The sequence below is a fragment of the Salvelinus fontinalis genome, chromosome 12, assembly GCF_029448725.1.
Source record: "Salvelinus fontinalis isolate EN_2023a chromosome 12, ASM2944872v1, whole genome shotgun sequence".
Lineage (NCBI taxonomy): Eukaryota > Metazoa > Chordata > Actinopteri > Salmoniformes > Salmonidae > Salvelinus > Salvelinus fontinalis.
Genome location: NC_074676.1, coordinates 16,443,928 through 16,469,317, shown reverse-complemented (window position 1 = coordinate 16,469,317; position 25,390 = coordinate 16,443,928). Strand labels below are relative to the sequence as shown.

The 25,390-nt window shown below is 46.7% G+C and overlaps 1 protein-coding gene across 4 annotated transcripts in view; it reads left to right on the top strand.

Annotated features, from left to right (window-relative positions):
- Positions 1 to 25,390, top strand: part of LOC129866880 (protein BANP-like) — a 71,714-nt gene that overhangs the window by 8,193 nt on the left and 38,131 nt on the right. For 3 of the 4 annotated variants that reach the window (XM_055939892.1, XM_055939894.1, XM_055939893.1), the window contains 7 exons: positions 2,769 to 2,857; positions 12,242 to 12,441; positions 12,849 to 12,950; positions 13,182 to 13,354; positions 18,878 to 19,117; positions 21,288 to 21,449; positions 22,761 to 22,891. In XM_055939892.1, coding sequence (XP_055795867.1) covers positions 2,769 to 2,857; positions 12,242 to 12,441; positions 12,849 to 12,950; positions 13,182 to 13,354; positions 18,878 to 19,117; positions 21,288 to 21,449; positions 22,761 to 22,891 — 1,097 coding nt within the window. The remainder of the gene's footprint in view (positions 1 to 2,768; positions 2,858 to 12,241; positions 12,442 to 12,848; positions 12,951 to 13,181; positions 13,355 to 18,877; positions 19,118 to 21,287; positions 21,450 to 22,760; positions 22,892 to 25,390) is intronic. The other variant, XM_055939895.1, reaches the window with a different exon arrangement.

Genomic DNA, 25,390 nt, shown 5'->3' with positions numbered 1-25,390 from the left:
AAGTGGTAGCCTATACACTTCAATGCAAAAGATCAACTGTCTATTCACCTGTTAAATTCTACTGTATGTTATAAACCGTGCTTCCTTTCGGATGCATAGAGCAAAAACGTGAAATTATAATAATCTAATATGCCCAATGAAATGAGAGATGCACATGGTAATTTGTTGTATGGCTATTTCGGGAATATGAACTCATGGCCAGAAAAGGTAGAATGGTTATGATATACAGTACCAGTCAAAAGTTTGGACACACTTACTCATTAAGGGTTTTTCTTTATTTTTACTATTTTCTACATTGTAGAATAATAGTGAAGACATCAAAACTATGAAATAACACATAGAATCATGTAGTAACCAAAAAAGTCTTAATATTTTATATTCTTCAAAGTAGCCACCCTTTGCCTTGATGACAGTTTTGCACACTCTCGGTATTCTTTCAACCAGCTTCACCTGGAATGCTTTTCCAACAGTCCCGAAGGAGTTCCCACATATGCTGAGCACTTCTTTGCTGCTTTTCCTTTACTCTGGGGTCCAACTCATCCCAAACCATCTCAATTGGATTGAGGTCAGGTGATTGTGGAGGCCAGGTCATCTAATGAAGCACTCTGTCACTCTCTTTCTTGCTCAAATAGCCTTTACACAGCCAGGAGGTGTGTTGGGTCATTGTCCTGTTGAAAACAAATTATAGTCTCACTAAGGTCAAACCAGATGGGATGGCGGATCGCTGCAGAATGCTGTGGTAGCCATCCTGATGTAGTGTACCTTGAATTCTAAATAAATCACTGACGGTGTCATCAGCAAAGCACCATCACACCTCCTCCTCCATGCTTCACGGTGGGAACCACACATGCAGAGATCATCTGTTCACCTACTCTGCATCTCACAAAGACACGGCGGTTGGAACCAAAAATCTTACATTTGGACTCATCAGACCAAAGGACAGATTTCCACCGGTCTAATGTCCATTGCTTGTGTTTCTTGGCCCAAGCAAGTGTTTTCTTCTTTTTGGTGTCCTTTAGTAGTGGTTTCTATGCAGCAATTTGACCATGAAGGTCTGATTCACACAGTGGTATCTGAATAGTTGATGTTGAGATGTGTCTGTTACTTGAACTCTGTGAAGCATTTATTTGGGCTGCAATCTGAGGTGCAGTTAACTCTAATGAATTTATTCTCTGCAGCAGAGGTAACTCTGGGTCTTCCTTTCCTGTGGTGGTCCTCATGAGAGCCAGTTTCATCATAGCGCTTGATGGTTTTTGCGATTTTCCGCATTGACTGACCTTCATGTCTTAAAGTAATGATGGACAGTCGTTTCTCTTTGCTTATTTGAACTGTTTTTGCCATAATATGGACTTAGTCTTTCACCAAATAGGGCTATCGTCTGTATACCACCCCTACCTTGTCACAACACAACTGATTGTCTGAAATGTTTTAAGAAGGAAAGGAATTCCACAAATTAACTTTTAAGAAGGCACACCTGTTAATTGAAACGCATTCCAAGAGACTACCTCATGAAGCTGTTTGAGAGAAGGCCGAGAGTGTGCAAAGTTTTCATCAAGGCAAGGGGATGGCTACTTTGATGAATCTGAAATATATTTTGATTTGTTTAACACTTTTTTGGTTACTTGATTCCATATGTGTTATTTCATAGTTTTGATGTATTCACTATTATTCTACAATGTACAAATTAAGAAAAACCCTGGAATGATTAGGTGTGTCCAAACCTTTGACTGGTACTGCATGTATTATGTTTATAAATGAAATAGTCTAGGCTACTCGATAAATTTGACTTTACAGTTTTCAGACGTAGCCTACAAATGTCAATAGAAAAGGTGAACAGTCTGTTCAACCGTTAAACTGTGCTTTGGATTGTATAGAATGGTAGCCTATACAAACTTGTTGTAGGCCTATAAGCTATTTTGCGAGTATGAAACCATCACAGTCAGAAAAGGTGAGGAATTTATTCTGCAATGATCATGGAAATGAAATAAATAATTGGAAATAGATATGTAATTATTTTAGAATGCAAAGATAAAATAAGTCTACTTTTGCTCTTCTCACTAACAGCAAATTATCATATTATATTTAGCTTCCTGTTTTTTTGTTATGAATATGTCAAGATATAGTTCCCATTTGCACAAGGCTACCATTAGAAATTGCGTACACATGGTCTAAAGGTGGCGGGAGGATAAGCACATTCTCACATCAAGTTCAGTTTTTATAAGGCCAATTAATGCGTGAACTGGCGCATGCATGTTTTGGGGAATATTTTGTGTTTGCACAATGTTTATAAACGAGGCCCCAGGTTTTTTTTAAATATATGATTTAACATAAGGGTAGAACAGGGCTGCCACACAAGCTCTATCTACCTTACCTGCTCTGTCTAGTCTGTCTCATTAGTTACTGTTGTCATATTTTCTTGCATAATTCAACAATTGTGTCAATAGCAGGATACACTCGGATTAAAAATCTAAATCTATCTAAACATACTTTACATTGTTTGCGAGATCAAAGATAATATCACAATAATCCGTGTTCATTTTTGGAAGTAGCTTGGAAGTTCAAAATGAAAGCAATCATTCCAGTGAGATGTAAGTGACTGGTGGATTTTTGCACCCCTCAAACACAGGAAATAGATTGTTCAAAAAGACAAATCCTTAGGTGGGTGGGGTGGGGGGGCTGCTAGGGTACATTTGGATAAATCACTTTGAAAGAGCCATACCAGCAGCAACAGTGCATCTTTTTTTTTATGATTGTGTGTGATGTGTTAGATGTGTTGGAAAATCATGAAGATTCTGATGACAAGCCTGACAAGAAAAGGCCAAGGGTGGACAACAACACCCAGGATGCATCTCTAAAGGTAGGTTACTTGTGGACTACTTCGGGGGTATATTGGATATGATATGCAGTTCTAAGCTGAGTCAGTCATGTGAGCATGTCAGTTTGTTTGTCCTATGAAAATAAATCAAATTGCATTGATGTAGTGTTACGTTCCCAAACATGAACTCCAAAAAAACACTGCTCAACAGAAAAATTGAACAAACTAATGAGCCACTGACAACCAGTACAAAACAGGTGGAGTTTTAAAATGGGTTCTGAAAGGCATCTACGGGGGGTGCCTACAGTCTGGGTGCTGGCCAAGTAAGCTCAGGTAGGGTCTTAACACCCACCATGGACGCCTATGAGATTTGCCATATAACGGAGAAACAAAAAGGAAATGAAAACCCACACCAGCTTCGGTTAGAAAGTGAAAATAAATATGGCGGAGGGATACATCCGAGGTGAGGATTTACAGATTTACTCCTGTGTACACCTGTATCACAGCTGTGGTCCGCCCCTACATATAGACCCTATGGCCGCGACACACATTCTCTTTCATTTTCTCAGCGGACGTCCGTATCGTTTGAGGTAAAAACTTTCTGAAGTTTGCTTGGTATGTCACTGGTAAGTGTAATATCTTGCGTGGAAGTATACTCACTGGCTGTTTGCAGCCTGGAGAAGCTGGCCACATGCCGAGCACCTCCTCTTGAGTGCTCCACTCGCTGCACGCGTTTGATCTGTATCTTCCGCCCCTGGTTTGTCGTACTTGTGTTTCGCTAGCGTTACACTACGACTCCGTGTGCATCCATTAGTATGGTGGCTCTTTCTGCCACAAACTAATTCACCTTACACAACTTGGCCACTGGCTTGTTCTATGTGTGTGTTGTAAATTGCTTTAACATGCTGCTCCCGATGCCATAGGTGCAGGTTTTCTGCTAATTTCCCTGTGGGCTTTTTGTCTTGTTCTTTCCCCTGCAGAGTGTAAGAGTATCGCGGTGGGCTTTCCACTACGTTGAGACATTAACTTTGGAGTTCCTTAACGGAGTTACTCCATCATATGGTGCTGTTTTTACTGTTTGCATATTAAAACCAGCTAGGTAATATTGCAGTTGGCGTAAAACACAAACAAAAAAACTAATAAATCAAATCCATGACCTGGTTGCGTTTTTTTTGTCTGCCTGCTTTTCCCACACGGGTCTTCTCCGTTTTTTGCAGAGGTACTGGGTAATTTATCCCTCACCAGGTTCCTATTCCTCTAAGCGGGTCACAACATAGCTCTCCCAGGGCGTCGGACCCCTGCTCCGTGGTCTTGTTGGCTTGGCTGAGCTTATGGCTTCCCTTTGTGACAGGGGTGATGGTGGTATGCACTGACTGGGCTTGAGCCACGCGGAGAGGTCAGTGGAGCGCGGTGTGTATGCACTGACTGGGCTTGAGCCACGCGGAGAGGTCAGTGGAGCGCGGTGTGGTGTGGGGTTCTCAGAACGCCTGCACCTGGCACGATTGGAGGCCATGGACGAGTGGGTCGGCCAGGCTCGGGCTCAGGCTGGGGACGAGCTCCCTCCCTCAGGAGTAGTGTACCAGCGAGCTGTTAGTCCCTCTCCTGGGCCCAGTATCCCTCCTAGGAAGCATGGCTGGAGCCACCGCAGGCATTGCCCATCTGCTGCCAGTCCTGGACAGGGGCAGGAGTCGGACCTCTGGCACCACCTTAAACGGAGGGCGCATGCCCTGCATCAGGAGGTTGATAGCTTCGATGGCGATGACAGCTGTTTCCTGTTGACCAGTGATAAGGCTGTTCCTGGGTGACGATGCTGGCACTGTTCACCCCCGTGAGCGGGGCTACAAGGCTGACAGGCCATCAGAAGCCGGCAGCAGGGCTTCATTGCCCCCGGCCTACTCGCTCTGATGTCCAGTGCAGTGGCTACCCAACTGGTGGACAGAGATGACTCTCCATCTGTCCCCATCTCTGCTGAGTTCTGCGAGGCCTTGCAGGAGAACTTGGCCTCTGCCAGGGGGCTCTTCCGACTCACAGCAAAGACTGGACCATGGAGTTATGTTACGAGTCACTCGGCCTCCGGGAGTACACGACCATGGATGCCATGATAGCTGCCATGGTCTTCCCGGACCGGGAGATTATAGTGTGGAACCCGCGACTGAAGCCAGGACCCCCATCGCCTCGTGCTGAGGGACGACAGCGGGGAGGGGCACAGTGTGGGGTGGAGCAACAACCTGTCAACTGTCACCGCTATAGGGACATGCCTGGGGGATCCAGGCGCTCATGGTGCCAGAGGAGAGCCATGGCAGGACCCCTGACACACCCTTCCCCGGCCGCTTCTCCCAGTCTCCAAGGGCAAAGTGGGGAGGAGGGTGTGGAGTCTCCCTGGGTGTTGTCCAAAATGCTTGAGGGGTACCGACTCCAATTCCGGTGCCGACCCCCGTCCTTCAGGGGCCTTCGTGTCACCATGGTGTCTGAACCTACCTGCGGGTGCCATCCGCAGGATCAAGACATCAGAACGGCTAGGTGGGTTCTACTCCACTTATTTTGTGGTCACAAAAAGAGACGCAGGATTTCGACCGATTCTGGACCTCCGCAACCTCAATGGGTACTTGAAGGTACTGAGGTTGTACATGCTGTCCCCAGCCACGTGTTGCAGGCCGTGTCCAGGGACCAGTGGTTTATGACGCTGGACCTGAGGGATGCGTACCTCAAGGTTCTTGTTCACCCAGCTCATTGGCAGTACCTCTGATTCACTTTCGAAGGGGCGGCTTATGAATTCATGGTTCTTCCCTTCGGTCTCTCCTTGGCATCCTGCACTTTCACAAAGTGCATGGACGCTGTCTCTGGCACCTCTCACGTCGAGAGGATTGTTGATCCTCAATTACCTGGACGATTGGCTGATTTGTGTCCCCACCAAGACCCAGGTCCTGTCAGACTGAGACATGACCCTGACCCACATCGGTGGGCTGGGTATTACTGTAGTGGCGCAGTGGTCTAAGGCACTAGAGATCCTAGTTCAAGTCCAGGCTCTGTCGCAGCCGGCCGCGACCGGGAAACCCATGGGGCAGTGCAAAATTGGCCCAGCGTCGTCCGGGTTAGGGGAGGGTTTGGCCGGCAGGCGTGTTCTTGTCTCATTGCGCTCTAGTGACTCCTGTGGCGGGCCGGGCGCAATGCACGCTGACACGGTTGCCAGGTGTCCGGTGTTTCCTCTGACACATTGGTGCGACTGGCTTCCGGGTTAAGCGGGCATTGTGTCAAGAAGCAGTGTGGCTCTCGACCTTCGCCTCTCCCAAGTCCGTACGGGAGTTGCAGCGATGAGACAAGACTAACTACCAATTGGATACCACAAAATTGGGGAGGAAAAGGGGTAAAAGTTTTTAAAAAGGTGGCCTTTGGCATGGAACTGGACTCAGTCCTCATGAGACCACGCCTGCCCACCAGAAGGGTTCAGGCGATCTTATCTTGTCTCGACCACTTTTGGCAGGGGTGGGTGGTATCCACCCTGACCTGCCATCGCCTGTTGGGCTTGCTGACGGCGGCCTCGTTGCTGATTCCCCTGGGCCTGCTCCATCTCCGGCCTCTTCAATGGTGGTTCAACTCCCACCGGCTGCACCCAAAGCGTCACCGCCAGCTGCAGGCGACCGCGCAGTTCCTCAGGGCATTGTTGAAGTGGCGCTGTCGCTCCTTTCTCTCAGGTGGGGTGGAGATGCTGAGGATGTGCCGCTAAGAGCGGGTCAGCACAAACGCCTCCCAGATTGGCTGGGGGGGTGTGACCAAGGGCAGGTCGGCAAGCGGCTGTAGGCTTACCCCCTTGGAGCGGCAGCCACATCAACACACTAGAGCTCCGAGCTGTACAGCTGGCCCTGCGGTCTTTCCTTCCACATCTGAGGGGAAGACATTTCCTGGTGAGAACGGATAACACCACAGTGGTGGCTTGCATCAACCATAAGGGTGGACTGAGGTTCCACCACCTCCATCTTATGGCACGGGAGCTCCTTCTCTGGGCTCAGGGACATCTAGCGGCTCTACACACAGCGCACGTACATGGCATCCTGAATGCGGCAGCGGATATGCTCTCGAGGGAGGGCCTGCCACCTTGGGACTGGAGCCTACATCCCCAGGTGGTGCAGCACCTGTGGGGCAAGTTCAGGAGGGCGCAGGTGGACCAGTTTGCCTCCCTGGACAATGCATACTTCCCCTTGTGGTACACCATGTCGGAGCCACCAGGGCCTCTGGACTTGATGCTCTGGCTAATGATTGGCCAGGGCTGGAGCTTTACGCATTACCTCCTTTTCCCCTGATCCAGGCTGTGCTGGACAGGACCTGGATGGCGGAGCATCGTCTGCTAGTGGTGGCCACATACTGGCCCAGACGACTCTGGTTCAGCCTTCTCCTGTCCCTGTTGTCTGGGACACCTTGGCAACTGCCCCTGAGACCCGACCTGCTGTCTCGGGCCGGGGGAACTCTGTGGCATCCAAGACCACACCGCCTCAGTCTGTGGGCTGCACCAATGGTCCATGTTAGGACTACAGGAGGGCGTAATGAAGACCATGCAGAGCGCAAGGGCACCGGCTACAACCGTGGCATACCACATTGTTATACTTTTTGTGCACTGGTATTGAGGTTGTGCCCGAGTCATGTGGGGTGCAGTATGTCCTCCAGTACCTGCAGTCTCGCTTGGATGAGGGCTTGGCAGCCTTTACACTGAGAGGGTATTTGGCCGATACTTCTGCCTGCCATGTGGGGTGGATGGACAGGCCAGTTGGGCGCCATCCCTTGGTCTCTAGGTTTACGAAGGGGGTTCGTTGCCTGCGTCCAGCTAGGACCCGCTCAATGGCGAGCTGGGATCTGGTTGTGGTCTTGGCTGCTTTGGCAAAGCCGTTGGAGTCTGCCTCACTGAAACACCTCACTATGAAGGTGGCTTTCTTGGTAGTGATTACTTCCATGAAGAGGGTGGGTGAGCTCCATGCTCTTTCGGTTCGTTCTTGAGTGCTACCAAATGGACCACGGTGGGAGGAGTATATCTCTCTACCCCAACCCATCATTCCTCCCAAAGGTTCCGTCAGACAGGCATGTGAACATCCCTTTTATTCGGTCTGCTTATGACCCACTGGCAGTGGCGGGGGAGTCTGCGGGCACTGGCTACCTATGTGGAGCGGACACGGTCAGTGAGAACAACAGGCCAGCTCTTTGTCTGCTATGGTGAGAGAGTCCTGGATGCTGTGCTATCAAAGCAGAGGCTCTCTCACTGGATCGTGACACGATTACGATAGCATACCGCCTTGCTGGCAGGCCAGTGCTGGGATCTGTGCTGGCATATTCAACATGAGGTGTGGCTGCGTCCTGGGCTCTACTGAGAGGTGTACCCCTCGCTGATATCTGTGCTGCAGCCTGCTGGGCTTCCTCTTGCACCTTTGCTAGGTACTATCGGGTAAATGTGGCACCTCCCTCTGCGGTTGGTTCAGCAGTCCTGGGCGTCACCTCCCCTTCTGGGGATGGTGCCGGGACCCCCCTTCCACATTGACGGCCCCTGGATCTCGATCCCGCGCTGGGACTTCGCTGCTGGCTGGCCAGGTACCTCTAGCACCGACAAAATCTGGTACGGGTATACCAATATATTGTAGTGATCCAATATAGTTAACTTCTTTGGGCTGCAATCCCGTTAACGGGATGATATGACAACAGCCAGTGAAAGTGCAGGGCGCCAAATTCAAAACAACAGAAATCTCATAATTAAAATTGCTCAGACATACATGTGTCTTATAGCATTTTAAAGGTAATCTTGTTGTTAATTACACCAAAGAGTCCGATTTCAAATATGCTTTTCAGCGAAAGCACCACAAATGATTATGTTAGGTCACACCAAACCACAATAAGCACAGCCATTTTTCCAGCCAAAGATAGGAGTCACAAAAAGCACAAATAGAGATAAAATTAATCACTAACCTTTGATTATCTTCATCAGATGACACTCATAGGACATCATGTTACACAATACATGTATGTTTTGTTTGATAATGTTCATATTTATATGAAAAAACTGAGTTTACATTGGCGCGTTACATTCACTAGTTCCAAAAACATCCAGTGATTTTGCATAGCCACATCGATTCAACAGAAATACTCATCATAAATGTAGATGATAATACAAGTTATACACATGGAATTATAGATATACCTCTCCTTAATGCAACCGCTGTGTCAGATTTCAAAAAAACCTTACGGAAAAAGCAAACCATGCAATAATCTGAGACGGCGCTCAGAACAATAGTCAAATTAGCCGCATGTTGGAGTCAACAGAAACCAGAAATTACATGATAAATGTTCCCTTACCTTTGATCTTCATCAGAATGCACTCCCAGGAATCCCAGGTCCAAAATAAATGTTTGTTTTGTTCGATAATGTCCGTTATTTATGTCCAAATACCTCCTTTTGTTAGGCGTTTGGTATACATATCCAAACGCTCGTTCTGGTTGAGCGTTACTTCGGAAAAAAACGTCAAAAAGATATATTACAGGTCGAAGAAACATTTCAAACTAAGTACAGAATCAATCATTAGGATGTTTTTATCAAACATCTTCAATAAAGTTCCAACCGGAGAATTCCTTTGTGTCTTGAGGAGGAACGGAACGCAAGTGGATATCATGTGGATATCATGCGTGACCAGAAAATGGCTGACTGCCAGACACCTGTTCATTCTGTTCTTATTCAGTCCCACAACACAGTAGAAGCATCATTCAAATTTTTATAGACGGTTGACATCTAGTGGAAGCCCTAGGAAGTGCAACTTCATTCATATCTCAAGGGGATTTCAATGGGAACTGTGTTGAAAACCTACCAACCTCAGATTTCTCACTTCCTGTTTGGATTTCTCCTCAGGTTTTTGATTGCCATATGAGTTCTGTTATACTCACAGACATCATTCAAACAGTTTTAGAAACTCCAGAGTGTTTTCTATCCAATACTAATAATAATATGCATATATTAGTAACTGGGACTGAGGAGCAGGCCGTTTACTCTGGGCACCTTTCATCCAAGCTACTCAATTCTGCCCCTGCAGCCATAAGAAGTTAAACATAACCAATGTTCCCTATGTAACCACGGTTATGTGAGCTATATGGATCACTCCAATCCTCTACGGTGCTAGAGGTACCTCAAATTATGTAGAGAATGTGAGTTGCGGCCATTGGGTCTATATATGGGGCGGACCCCAGCCGTGACACAGGTGTACACTGGAGTAAATCTGTAAACCCTCACCTTGGATGTATCCCTCCGCTGCGGAGTGATACCAATATATTGGAGTGATCCATACAGCTCACATAACCGTGGTTATATTTGTAACCTTCGTTGTGGTGCCAGCTGCAGAGAAGTATTTGGGATTACAATATTTTACTGCGGATGCGTTACAGGGGGTGTTGAATGGTAGTGTTCTGTCCTCCCAGGATGTCGGCCTGGGGTAGGATTAGATGGTGGTAAAGTAGTGCAATGGGGTGGTGTTTTTTTAATGACGGTTAATAGTTGGTAGGGTTTTTTCCCCTTTTTCTTCTCCCTTTTCCCTTTTGTATCACCAAGTACACTGCTCAAAAAAATAAAGGGAACACTAAAATAACACATCCTAAATCTGAATGAATTAAATATTCTTATTAAATACTTTTTTCTTTACATAGTTGAATGTGCTGACAACAAAATCACACAAAAATGATCAATGGAAATCAAATTTATCAACCCATGGAGGTCTGGATTTGGAGTCACACTCAAAATTAAAGTGGAAAACCACACTACAGGCTGATCCAACTTTGATGTAATGTCCTTAAAACAAGTCAAAATGAGGCTCAGTAGTGTGTGTGACCTCCATGTGCCTGTATGACCTCCCTACAACGCCTGGGCATGCTCCTGATGAGGTGACGGATGGTCTCCTGAGGGATCTCCTCCCAGACCTGGACTAAAGCATCCGCCAACTCCTGGACAGTCTGTGGTGCAATGTGGCGTTGGTGGATGGAGCGAGACATGATGTCCCAGATGTGCTCAATTGGATTCAGGTCTGGGGAACGGGCTGGCCAGTCCATAGCATCAATGCGTTCCTCTTGCAGGAACTGCTGACACACTCCAGCCACATGAGGTCTAGCATTGTCTTGCATTAGGAGGAACCCAGGGCCAACCGCACCAGCATATGGTCTCACAAGGGGTCTGAGGATCTCATCTCGGTACCTAATGGCAGTCAGGCTACCTCTGGCGAGCACATGGAGGGCTGTGCGGCCCCCCAAAGAAATGCCACCCCACACCATGACTGACCCACCGCCAAACCGGTCATGCTGGAGGATGTTGCAGGCAGCAGAACGTTCTCCACGGCGTCTCCAGACTCTGTCACATGTGCTCAGTGTGAACCTGCTTTCATCTGTGAAGAGCACAGTGCGCCAGTGGCGAATTTGCCAATCTTGGTGTTCTCTGGCAAATGCCAAACGTCCTGCACGGTGTTGGGCTGTAAGCACAACCCCCACCTGTGGACGTCGGGCCCTCATACCACCCTCATGGAGTCTGTTTCTGAGCGTTTGAGCAGACACATGCACATTTGTGGCCTGCTGGAGGTCATTTTGCAGGGCTCTGGCAGTGCTCCTCCTGCTCCTCCTTGCACAAAGGCGGAGGTAGCGGTCCTGCTGCTGGGTTGTTGCCCTCCTACGGCCTCCTCCATGTCTCGTGATGTACTGGCCTGTCTCCTGGTAGCGCCTCCATGCTCTGGACACTACGCTGACAGACACAGCAAACCTTCTTGCCACAGCTCGCATTGATGTGCCATCCTGGATGAGCTGCACTACCTGAGCCACTTGTTTGGGTTGTAGACTCCGTCTCGTGCTACCACTAGAGTGAAAGCACCGCCAGCATTCAAAAGTGACCAAAACATCAGCCAGGAAGCATAGGAACTGAGAAGTGGTCTGTGGTCACCACCTGCAGAACCACTCCTTTATTGGGGGTGTCTTGCTAATTGCCTATAATTTCCACCTGTTGTCTATTCCGTTTGCACAACAGCATGTGAAATTTATTGTCAATCAGTGTTGCTTCCTAAGTGGACAGTTGGATTTCACAGAAGTGTGATTGACTTGGAGTTACATTGTGTTGTTTAAGTGTTCCCTTTATTTTTTTGAGCAGTGTATAATAGATTGTACAGAAGGTGGTGGCATGCAGCTTTAACTTTTGTTTGCGGACCGCCATAATACTATAGAAGAAGAACGAAAACCGAAGATTGTTAGAATAGGTCTACTGTAGTGCTTAGTCTCTAAGCTCATTGTAAAGAAAGGCACTTACTTCATCCACCACCAATGTGTAACATGCATTTGCACGCACGCACGCACGCACGCACGCACGCACACACACACACACACACACACAATTAACTTTCTCTCACTCTCACTCTTTACCTCTTCTGCTCTCCAGACCTTGTTGTACTCCATCAGCCAAACGATCTGCCAGCGTCTGGACAACATGGAGGCCAAGTTGCAGCTGGTAGAGGTGACGTGCCGGACCCTGGAGAAGAAGCTGGATGCCGTGGTCAACAAGAACCAGGCACCCATCCAGGTCCCTATGGTGGCCGGTTCCCCTCTAGGGGCCACCCAGACCTGGAACAAAGTGCGCTGGTGAGTTGAAGTGTGGACCCGGGTCTATATTCATTAAGGTATATCGCAGCAGGCCATTTTGCCACGACAAACAAAAATGAGAGTTTCTTATTGGACATGTTCAGGTAGTCTTTTCTGTCTCAGTCTGTTTTCTTCTGGTGCCTAATGAATACAACCTGGTTAGGACTGGGGCTCATGATGGGATAAAATTCTGGGACTGGTCAGGGTGAGATGAGGACTTGGAGACAAAGGGTGATACACTGGAGGATGTTGACACTGGTTGACTTGTACTTTATGAGGGGTGAGGGAGTACTCATTCCCTTACAAGTGAGTGCTTAAGTAGAATGCGCCTTTTCCCATGAACACAATTTGACACTGGAGCCTGTTGTGGTATTTGACACAGAAGAATTCCCCGTCTGCCCCTGCAGTGTTGTTCCACAGACCAATGTGATAGTGAGCCAAGACCGACCGAAGGGTCAGGAGGAGTCAGTAACTCGAGGTGCAGATTCACTGGAGAACCTCCTTAGCAAGTGAGTGACTGACACCTGTTTTTTTAGAATCGTATATAGAACAAATACTGTTGTGCATGAAACTGTGATCTAAAGTCTGATCTACACAGAACCGGCGTAACACAGTGGTCCTATGAAACCTGCAGAGTTTAGTGACTCAAACAGAACACAGTGGAACGCAGTTTGGCTCGGCCCATGGGTCCCTGTGTTGATACCTCGCTCTAACTAAGCCTCTGTGTTTTGTTCCATCAGCACAGTGGGCGGGCGGAGGCAGAATACGTTCCTGGTGAAGGTGCCGGCGCCAGAGGACAGCCAGGAGGAACAGGAGAGTGGTTCAGAGGCCAGCGACTCGGTGTCCAACAGTGGCCAGGCCAACAACTCCCAGAGCACCCAGAACGTCACCCTCATCACCCTCAACTCCGAGGGTACGACCCTGTCGGAGCGTGCACAAGTGATACATGCATGCACATACACAAACCTTCACAGAAAACCATAAACATGCACGCACAGAGAAACGCAGAAACCACAGATACACACACACACACACACACACACACACACGCGTCCCAAACATTGTAAAGAAAAAGCCACATGATCTATTCGTCCCTGTCCCCATTTTGTGAATCGGGCTGGAGTCTTCTTAGTTAGACAGATACATCAACACATTTGAACTCAAATGCAGTTGGAATTTGATTTGATATGTTGCCTAGCACTTCTTAACGCCCAAATACAACCACCTGTGTTCGTGTATAATGGTGCTGTGTTGACGTTTCAGTCTGTATCATTACCAGCGTAGACATCTGTTGTAGCTAGTGTCTCACAAAGACTGTTTTTAAGTCTTCTAGGATGGTCTCACTCTGTCGAGTCAGCGGCTTTCCCAGTGGTCACTGACACGCCTGAGGAGAGGAAATGTTTTTCTGATTGAGCAAAGTCTCTCACTCTGCAGCTCATGCTGTTGTTTTTGTTGTTTGGGCTGTTTTGAGTGGTTTCTGGAAGTTCCTTGGTTAGCTTCAAAGACGTTCCATGCATGCATGTTCATTTATTTGCAGCTGCAAGTTTCCATGACGACGTGTCTTTGTCGGTGTTAGCCGGAGGGCACCATGTGGTTTTCAAAAAGGGTGTGCGTGCGTGTGTGAAAGATCCTTCAACTTTTTATTTATTTATTTTTATTTGACTAGGCAAGTCAGTTAAGAACAAATTCTCCACACCTCTCAAAAGCTTGGAGTCACTTAAAAATGTCATTGTTTTTGAAAGAAAAGCAACATTTTTTGTCCATTAAAATAACATCAAATTGATCATAAATACACTGTAGACATTGTTAATGTTGTAAATGACTATTGTAGCAGGAAATGGCTGATTTTTAATGGAATATCTACGTAGGCGTAGAGAGGCCTATTATCAGCAACCATGTTCCAATGGCACATTGTGTTAGCTAATCCAAGTTTATCATTTTAAAAGGCTAATTGATCATTAGAAAACCCTTTTGCAATTATGCTAGCACAGCTGAAAACAGTCGTGCTGATTTAAAGAAGCAAATAAAACTGGCCTTCTTTAGACTAGTTGAGTATCTGGTGCATCAGCATTTGTGGGTTCGATTACTGTCTCAAAATGTCCAGAAACAAAGACTTTCTTTTGAAACTCGTCAGTCTATTCTTGTTCTGAGAAATGGAGGCTATTCCATGCGAGAAATTACCAAGAAACTGAAGATCTCGTACAACACTGGACTACTCCCTTCACAGAACAGTGCAAACTGTCTATAACAGAATAGAAAGAGGAGTGGGAGGTTCCGGCGCACAACTGAGCAAGAGGACAAGTACATTAGAGTGTCTAATTTGAGAAACAGACACCTCAGAAGTCCTCAACTGGCAGCTTCATTAAATAGTTCCCGCCAAACACCAGTCTCAACGTCAACAGTGAAGAGGCGACTCCGGGATGCTGGCCTTCTAGGCAGAGTTGCAAAGAAAAAGCTTGACAGATGCCATCTGTCAAGCATGGTGGAGGCAATGTGATGGTCTGGGGGTGCTTTGGTGCTGGTAAAGTGGGAGATTTGTACAGGGTAAAAGGGATCTTGAAGAAGGAAGGCTATCACTCCATTTTGCAACGCCATGCCATACCCTGTGGACGGCACTTAATTGCAGCCAATTTCCTCCTACAACAGGACACTGACTCAAAGCACAGCTCCAAACTATGCAATAACTATTTAGGGAAGAAGCAGTCAGCTGGTATTCTGTCTATAATGGAGTGGCCAGCACAGTCACTGGATCTCATCCCTATTAAGCTGTTGTGGGAGCAGCTTGACCGTTTGGTAAGAAGTGCCCATCAAGCCAATCCAACTTGTGGGAGGTGCTTCAGGATGCATGGGGTGAAATCTCTTCAGATTACCTCAACAAATTGACAACTAGAATGCCAAAGGTCTGCAAGGCTGTAATTGCTGCAAATGGAGGATTCTTTGATGAAAGCAAAGTTTGAAGGACCATTATTATTATTTAAATTAAAAATTGTTATTTATAACCTTGTCAACATCTTGACTATTTCCTATTCATTTGGCAACTCATTCCATGTATGTTATCATGGAAAACAAGGACATATCTAAGTGACCCCAAACTTTTGAACAGTAGTGTATATACACTGAGTGTACAAAACATTAAGAACACCTTCCTAATATTGAGTTGCACCCCCCATTTATCCCACACAAAATCCCCAATTCATCGGGCCATGGACTCTACAAGGTGTCAATTGCTTTCCACAGGAATGTTGGCCCATGTTGACTGCAATGCTTCAACAGTTGTGTCAAGGTGGCTGGATGTCCTTTGGGTGGTGGACCATTCTTGATACCCTGATGAAGACAGCTTGTCTGTCGAAACGTTGGACATAAATATTTTTGCATCTGAGCTCCTAGAGTGTGTGGCTCTGCTTTATTTTTTTAAGTGTTCCACTCCGCTATCCAGCACCTCGCCTAAATAGGTGTGGACCATTCTTGATACACACGGGAAACTATTAAGTGTAAAAAACCTAGCAGTGTTGCATTTCTTGACAAAAAACAGTGTGCATAGGCACCTACTACCATACCCTGTTCAAAGGCTCTTAAATATTGTCTTGCCCATTCACCCTCTGAATGGCACACCTATACAATCCATGTCTCAATTGTCTCAAAATCACTCTTTAACCTGTCTCCTCCCCTTCATCTACACTGATTTTGACGTGGATTTAACAGATGACGTTAATAAGGGATCATGGCGTTCACCTGGTCAGTCCATGTCATGGAAAGAGCATAATGTTTTTTTACACTCTGTGTAGATAGATATAGCTATCCCATAGGAAGTGTGTTGTTCCTTGTTGAACTCTGTAATGCCCCAGGGAGATTCCTATTGTTAGAGAATGTCACAACACCCATAATAACCTGTAGAACTGAGTGTTGGTGTACTCCTGATGCTCTCCACAAGGCTGTGCTGTGGTATCAGCAGTAGCAGAGATAGTGGAGGTCTAGGTTTATTATTATAATTTTTTATATATTTACATTTTTTACCAAGTATGTATTTGCGTTGTCATATTTTTGTTAGGGGGGGTTACACGTACATTATTGATGTCAATTTACACTTAATTTATACCTCCATGTATCTATCTGTAGGCTGCCACAAAATACATTCATACAGAGAAAGGATCATATTGATCACACAGAAAAGAGATACAAGACGTGGTGTAGGCCTACCTGTGAAGTATTTTTTCTCTCTGTGTGTTTGCTTATGTGCATGTGTGTTACTGTGTCTATATATAGAGTAGACATCAGAATATATATTAATTAAAACATTTAGCCCAAAAACCTTCACCCATGAAAAAGTGTTAGAGCTATTACTGCTTTACACAAATATGTATTATAGACACCGACCTACAAATACACACATACACTACATACACGACCAAAAGTATGTATTTTATTTGTATTTATTAAGGATCCCCATTAGCTGCTGCCAAGTCCTTGACAGCAGCTACTCTTCCTGGGGCCCTGCAACACTAAGGCACTTATATGCAATTAAAAATATTGCATGACATTTCATAACATTTTCTACAACACATTGTGTTCCCTCAGGCCACTACTCTACTACCACGTGTATATACAAAATTAATGTGTACGTGTGTGTAGAGTGCGTGTCTTATCATGTGTAAGCGTGTGCCTGTGTCTCTTCATGGTCATTGCTGTTCCATAAGGTGTATTTGTACTGCTTGCTTCAGTTACCTGATGAGGAATAGAGTTCCATGTAGTCATGTCTCTATATAGTGCTGTGGGCCTCCCAAAGTCTGTTCTTGACTTTGGTTGTGAAGAGACCTCTGGTGGCATGTCTTGTGGGGTCTGCATGGGTGTCTGATCTGTGTGCTAGTAGTTTAAACAGACACCTCGATGCATTCCGCATGTCAACACTTCTTACAAAAAACAAGTAGTGATGAAGTCAATCTCTCCTCTACTTTGAGCCATGAGAGATTTACATGCATTTTATTAATATTAGCTCTCCGTGTACATTTTAAGGGCCAGCTGTGCTGCCCTGTTCTGAGCCAATTGTAATCTCTCTTTGTGGCACCTGACCACAGGACTGAACATTAGTCCAGGTGCGACAAAACTAGGACCTGCCTTGTTGCTAGTGTTGTTAAGAAGGCAGAGCATCGGTTTACTGTTATGTGGACACCTGCTCGTCCAACATCTCATTACAAAATCATGGACATTAATATGGAGTTGGTCCCCCCCCTTTGCTGCTATAACAGCCTCCACTCTTCTGAGAAGGCTTTCCACTAAATGTTGGAACATTTCTGCAGGGACTTGCTTCCATTCAGCCACGAGCATTAGTGAGGTTGGGCACTGATGTTGGGCGATTAGGCTTGGCTTGCAGTCGGCGTTCCAATTCATCCCAAAGGTGTTCGATGGGGTTAAGGTCAGGGCTCTGTGCAGGCCAGTCCAGTTCTTCCACACCGATCTCAACAAACCATTTCTGTATGGACCTGGCTTCGTGAAAGGGGGCATTGTCATGCTGAAATGGGGAAGGGCCGTCCCCAAACTGTTGCCACAAAGTTGGAGGCACATAATCGTCTAGAATGTCATTGTATGTTTTAGCGTAAAATGGTCCCAGACAATTATTCCTCCTCCACCAAACTTTACAGTTGGCACTATGCATTGGGGCAGGTGGTGTTCTCCTGGCATCCACCAAACCCAGATTAATCTGTTGGACTGCAAAATGGTGAAGCGTAATTCATTACTCCAGAGAACTCGTTTCCACTGCTCCAGAGTCCAATGGCGGTGAGCTTTACACCACTCCAGCCGACGCTTGGCATTGCGCATGGTGATCTTAGGCTTGTGTGCGTACGGCTGCTTTGCCATGGAAAGCCATTTCATGAAGCTCCCAACGAACAGTTCTTGTGCTGACGTTCGTTCCAGAGGCAGTTTGGGACTCTGTAGTGAGTGTTGCAACCGAGGACAGACAATCTTTACGCACTTCAGGACTCGGCGTTCCCGTTCTGGGAGCTTGTGTGGCCTAACACTTTGCGGCTGAGCTGTTGTTGGTCCTAGACGTTTCCACTTCACAATAACAGCACTTATAGTTGACCGGGGCAGCTCTAACAGGGCAGACATTTGATGAACTGACTTGTTGGAAGGTGTCATCCTATGACTGTGCCACATTGAAAGTCACTGAGCTCTTCAGTAAGGCCATTCTACTGCCAATGTTTGTCTATGGAGATTGCATGGCGGTGTGCTCGATTTGTATATACCTGTCAGCAACGGGTGTGGCTGAAATAGCCGAATCCACTAATTTGAAGGGGTGTCCACATACTTTAATTTATATAGTTTTGGGGGTTATACCGAGTAGTCTTTGGGGGTTATACGCAGAGTAGTTTTGGGGGTTATACCTTTTATCACTGCACCCACCCACCCACTTAACTCCCACTTTCACCTCTCTTTATAGACGACTACCCAGCAGGTACGTGGCTTGGCGACGAGAACAATGCAGAGATGTGTGTGCGCTGCCCAGTGTTGCCAGGCGACATGCTCCACCTCAGCACCAACTGTCGCACGGCGGAGAAGATGGCGCTGACACTGCTGGACTACCTTTTCCACCGCGAAGTGCAGGCCATGTCCAACCTGTCAGGACAGGGCAAGCATGGCAAGAAGCAGCTGGACCCGCTCATGATCTACGGCATACGCTGTGAGTCACGCACACCAACCCACTCACTCACACACACTTGACATGGCACCAACTGCCAGTGACTATTTGATCAATCTTTCCCCATAGATGTATCATAGGCAGGGCTCAATCCCTTCACCCTCTAGCACTTAGGTTACCCTTTGACCCTGTCATCAACCACTTGTCACAACAGCCACACCCTCAACTCCAAATGCTCCTGTGTTACCTGTTAAGATAGCACTGACCCATGTTGTAGTGTTGCTCCAGTTCCATCCAGTGAGACCTGAATCTCTCTGCATTCCCCAGGCAGGTTAGAACAACACATGCATTCATGCGTAACACATTTTACAACATACCAAACTCCAATTGACAAGCACATGTAGGTCGGAGTGTTCATGATGGGGCCGTAGCTAATGCGCTGACCCCTTTGATTCCTAATTAAGCTTAAATGGGTAATGAGGGAAGCTGGAGGGGAGCCAGGGGAGGGGAGCCAGGGGAGGCTGGCTGTGGTAGAGGAGTATTTATTGGGAGTAGTCGTGTGTGTGTGTGGTGAGGGATTTGGACTCTGTCTCCCCACATCTATTACTGTCTGTTGATCGCAGGTGCCGTGCAGGAGTGGCGGAGTGTGTTGGTGTGTGTGTGCACTTGTGTGATGCAGGTGTTTTGTGTGTGGCTTTGTGTAATTCAGATGTGTGTTTATGCAATTCAGGTATGGTGTGGATGAATACCTTTGTGTGTGTGTACCTGTGTGTGTACCTGTGTGTGGAGACAGATTTGGGCTGACACTGAGGTATGTGGGGGCTGGGGCAGGGCCAGGTGACTCACTCACAGTAGGCAGGTTTCCATTGACCCGGGTTTATTTGGCAAAAGCAATGACACAAAAATTGTTGCATGTCCAATGGAAACGGCAGATATAGCAGAAATGTTCGAAAGATCGACAACATTTTGTATCTGTTCGACAGGTTAATTTTTTTGTCGACAAACTTTCTTTATTGCGATAAACTATGATGTAAACTGTTTTTTTCCCTAATAAATGATGATTGCCAAATCATTTTGAAGGTACACATGGCACAAAATGTCACCCCGTAACTATAATGCTCCACCCAACATTTAATTTTAAATGCCCAATACTATTTTTCTTACTATAAAAATGTTTACCCATAACTGAATTGCTTTTCTGTTTGGCTGGCAAGTTTAACCATCCAATTATTTCAGATGTACAGGAGTGCAAGTGTCACCAATGCACAGACCGTGGGGATACTTTGGCGCATAAGAATTGTTAGAATATGGCAAATATAAATGATTGCGTTCTATCGATGCTGTCTTTCACGGGCTACCTGAGACCTGAAACAGCTAGGTGGAAGGGCATGCAGACAGTTGCCAATGTATTAATAAGCAATTTGCCTAAATGGGTAAACACTTCAACCACTACATTTCTATTCGACACTAGGTTTTTCTACAAAATGTTTTGTTGGTGTGACGTCATTACGTTCAGCTGTTTTTATTGACACGATGGTTAAATGGAAGCTCACACAAGCAGGCAATTGTCGCATCTATTTTAAATTCGACCTTTCTAATGTCGACTAAAAATCGCTGGACAAGTTCATAGGAACATAGCTACTCCTCTGCCTGCCTGTCCAACTGGGACTGGTGAGGGAGCACCTGCCTTTCGTGCCTGTACACGACTGTCAGGCGTTTTGTGTGTTGGTGTGTGCGTGCTAGAGGCTAACCCCCACACCCCTTCCCCCTCCTCGTGTCTCAACTCTTCCCCTCGGGTGATAGCAGCCTCGTTAATCGGGGTAGAAAGAAGCTGTCAACTCCTCCGTCTCACCCTCAAACCAGCTGCTAACATAACCGCACCCTCTCTCATGTTATATATCCACCTACATGGTCCCCAGTGTCGGAGATTGGGATGATATGAGTACTAGCAGTGGTACCTGACCACCTGTACCTTGACCACCAGATTTAGAATCTAGCTAGAGTTTTCAGTGCTTCTGACATTTTCACAGTTCAGGCAGAGTTGCATTGTTAGTGGGACAAGGTTGCACTGTACAAACTACACACACAGACTTGGCATGAACCGCTCTCCATCTTAAGCAATTATTATGACCATTTCTACCTTGTCATGGTGAGTTAACCATCTTAAACTGAAGTCATCCTAACATGTGCCCTCGGTCCTTGTTCCCCTCAGGTCACCTGTTCTATAAGTTTGGCATCACTGAGTCGGACTGGTACCGGATCAAGCAGAGCATCGACTCCAAGTGTCGCACGGCATGGAGACGCAAGCAGCGCGGCCAGAGTCTGGCGGTCAAGAGCTTCTCCAGACGTAGCACCAACGCACCGGGCAGCTCAGGTAGTCATGATACCTGGGGTCATTACACACACACACACACACACACTTTATAGTAAAACTAGTCTTTCCTCTCACTTATGTAAGTGTTGGTGTATAAGGAACCCAGTGTGTATTGCAAAGTGTAGCAGATGGTTCTAATCTTCACAACACAACAACGCCTCCTGTCCTCCCCTCCCTGTGATCCATCACCTCTCACCCCTGACCAGAGAGAGTGGGACAGCAGGGGAAACCCAAATATCCTGTGAGCCCACACAAGGGGTGTACAGTCACAGCCCGCTCTTTTCCCAGGCCACGCACCCATGCACCCTGCAGAGCACGTTCTCTCACACTCCCCTTAATAAAACTGCTTCGACATTTAAACTAACTTTAAACAGTTATTTGTTAATGTAGAGCGAGGGCTAACACCAAAAGTACAGTCTCCACAAGCCACCAGGCTCTCGCCTCACTGCCAATGGCTGGGCTGGGGCTTATTTACATACTACAGTTCATGGTCTGTGTCCCAGATGGCACCCTATTCACTATATAGTGCACTACTTTTGATCAAGGCCCATAGGGCTCTGGTCAAATGTAGCACACTATATAGGATTAAGGGTGCCATTTGAGAGACACCCGTGGTCATGCTGAAGGTGGGAAGATGGACCTCTTACTGGCAGGAAATACAACACATAGCTATGACAGGAGCTGTCCCAGTCAGATGTCTGTGCATCGTGTTTTATATACCATGATAATATTATTTTGAGAATGAGTCATTTAGGCCTGCTTTGTCCCTTTTATGATCAGTGTGGTGGGATGTAGGCCTACATCAATCTAGCAACAAAACCCCATATTCTCATAGCTAGCACGCACGCACCAGTGTAAACTAATCACACACACCAAGCACACACACCCCCAATGAGATAATAGATGGAGCTATAGTGGGCTGATGGGGGACGTGGGTGTGATAGTGGTGGGTGTTTAGACTGAGGCCGGGGGGTTTGTGTTTGGCCGCTGGGTCATGAGTCTGTTTGGACTGCTAGCTTGAGAGTCCTTGTTGTGTATTTAGACATGATTGATACAGTATAAACACACACCATCATCCAGCAGATGGCCTGAGCTGTTGCCAAGTATTCCTCCAGAGGTGAATGGGCTTTTATTTCAGTTTGCTATCCCTCCCTTTCCACATAATGGATCTGGGGGAGTCGGTCAATAATCTGGTCCTAGATCTGTGTCTGAGCTGGGTAGCTTCTATCCGGAGTATACCTTACTGTTGTTAACTCTATTGCATTACACTAGTGCCTCATCCTGCCCTGTGCTAATGCCCTTCCTCCCCAGAGGGTGGCGCTGTGGCGGAGGTGGCTCACATGGAGGGGGTGACCCAGCAGACTCTACACTACACCCTGGCCAACCAGGCCGTCCAACAGGTCCAGATCCACCGCATAGGAGAGGACGGACAGGTCCAAGTGGTGAGTGTCACAGTCTCCTCTCCAACCTGCCCTACAGCCCTGATTTATTTTGGTTGATCTTTCATCCTCTTTTACTTCTCTCTCATTCTCTTACCTGCCCTGTTTCTCTCTCTGGCTTACTCCCTGTCTTCTATTTCTCTCGGTCGCTCTTTTTACCCTCTTTTTTTTCTTTTGCGCTCCCCATTTCTCTACCTTTGGTCTCAGTTCTTCTCTTCACAAACCCCTGCGCGCACACAACTTAGCATGATGGCTAGGAAAAACTCACTAGAAAGGCAGGAACCTAGGAAGAACCTAGACCAGTCCTCTTCTGGCTGTGCCGGGTGGAGATTATAACAGTACATGGCCAAGATGTTCATAAATGACCAGCAGGGTCAAATAATAATAATCACAGTGGTTGTAGAGGGTGCAACATGTCAGTAGGCTTTTCATAGCCGATCACTCAGAGTTAGAGACAGCAGGTGCGGTAGAGAGAGAGTCCAAAACAGCAGGTCCAGGACAAGGTAGCACGTCCAGTGAGCAGGTCAGGGTTCCATAGCCGCAGGCAGAACAGTTGAAACTGGAGCAGCAGCATGACCAGGTGGACTGGGGACAGCAAGGAGTCATCAGGCCAGGTAGTCCTGATGCATGGTCTTGGGGGGTGTGTGTGAGAGAGAGACTCCCCCCAGATATAACAGACTGACCCTATCCCCCCGACACATTAACTATTGCAGCATACTTACTGGAGGCTGAGACCGGAGGGGTCAGGAGACACTGGCACCGTCCGATGATACCCCCGGACAGCACCAACCAGGCAGAATATAACCCCACCCACTTTGCCAAAGTACAGCACCCACACCACTAGAGGGATATCTTCAACCACCAACCTACCATCCTGAGACAAGGCCGAGTACAGCCCACGAAGATCTCCCCCACGGCACGAACCCGGGGGGGAGGGGCGCCAACCCGGACAGGAAGATCACATCAGTGACTCAACCCACTCAAGTGACGCACCCCTCCTAGGGACGGCATGGAAGAGCACCAGTAAGCCAGTGACTCAGCCCCTGTAATAGGGTTAGAGGCAGAGAATCCCAGTGGAGAGAGGGGAGCAGGTCAGGCAGAGACAGCAAGGGAAACAGTAGGTATGTACGGCAGGACCAAATCAGAAAGATGGGTGGGAGCAAGCCCACGTAATGCTTTGTAGGTCAGCAGTAAAACCTTGAAGTAAAACCTCAGCCCTAGCTTTAATAGGAAGCCAGTGTAGAGAGGCTAACACTGAAGTAATATGATCCAATTTTTTGGTTCTAGTCAAGATTCTAGCAGCCGTGTTTAGCACTAACTGAAGTTTATTTAGTGATTTATCCGGGTAGCCGAAAGGTAGAGAATTGCAGTAGTCTAATCTAGAAGTGACAAAAACATGGATCACTCTGATCACTTCCTGTTGCCTGTGCACCTTCATGGAGTCACAATGTTGCTTTGTTCCAATGTCCACACTATCACTTAGAATGAAGACAGTGCTTTGACCGTTTCAGTGATAATGAAGGAAAGGATCTTAGTAAATGTTATGTCTGCCATTGAAATATATTGAAACCCAACTAAGGAGTAAGTACTGTTCTACTACTCGATCTCACGTCTTCCACCAGGCTGTCCTGTGTTATTGAGGGAAGCATTAGCTTGATAGCCTGAGTGACAGACTGTTTGTGGTTTCATGCCAACTCCGTGTCAGTTATTGCCATGTCAAGTTGGGGAAAAGTAATGTTTATATGCTATTTGAAGATTGCTGTGAGGCCAGTAAGACTGTTTTTGCTTGACAAGGACAGCAAAAGAGTTGGCAAGAGCACAAACAGATCTGGGATCAGGCTAGCAGCTTGACTCTGTTGTATATGTTTAGACTTGAAGAGGCAGAGAGCGTTACGGGAAATGCTGGTAATATTATAATCTATGTCAGGTCAGAGTGTGCTGAAGCTGGCAGTGCCCCGCGCAGACGAAAATGCTTTCTCAAAAGTCCGTAACCGGTTTCTCAAAAATTGACTAGTTATTTGGGAGAAGTATAGTTGTACATACAACGACAGGCTAAGAACAGGCTATGGCCAGAATTCCACCTTTGCGGACTATAAAAAGTAAATGATCATTATTTGTGAAAAGTATAGTTTTCTCGGTTGACCCAGAACTACAATCTTGCGTAATTTGGTCAGATGCTAGTCTGTCCATGAGAGATTAGTTTTGCGTTAATATCCAATGCAATATTATCATATATTGCATTCGAAAAATTTGAAAAATATGTATTAGTGAGTAGACCTGGGTTAAACTATTTGAAATAATTGTAAATACTTATGTGTTTGATTGAGCTTGCCTGGCTTAATGGTCCAATGTAGTAGTCCTAAACTGCAAAACTCACCCATCTGGCACTCCAAGCAGGCTAGAGCAAACGCTCAATGTACATTTTGAAAGATTTCAAATAGTATTTGAATCTAGGCATAGTGGGGAGAGAGTGAATCATGATGGGGAGCTTACCGTTGGGCA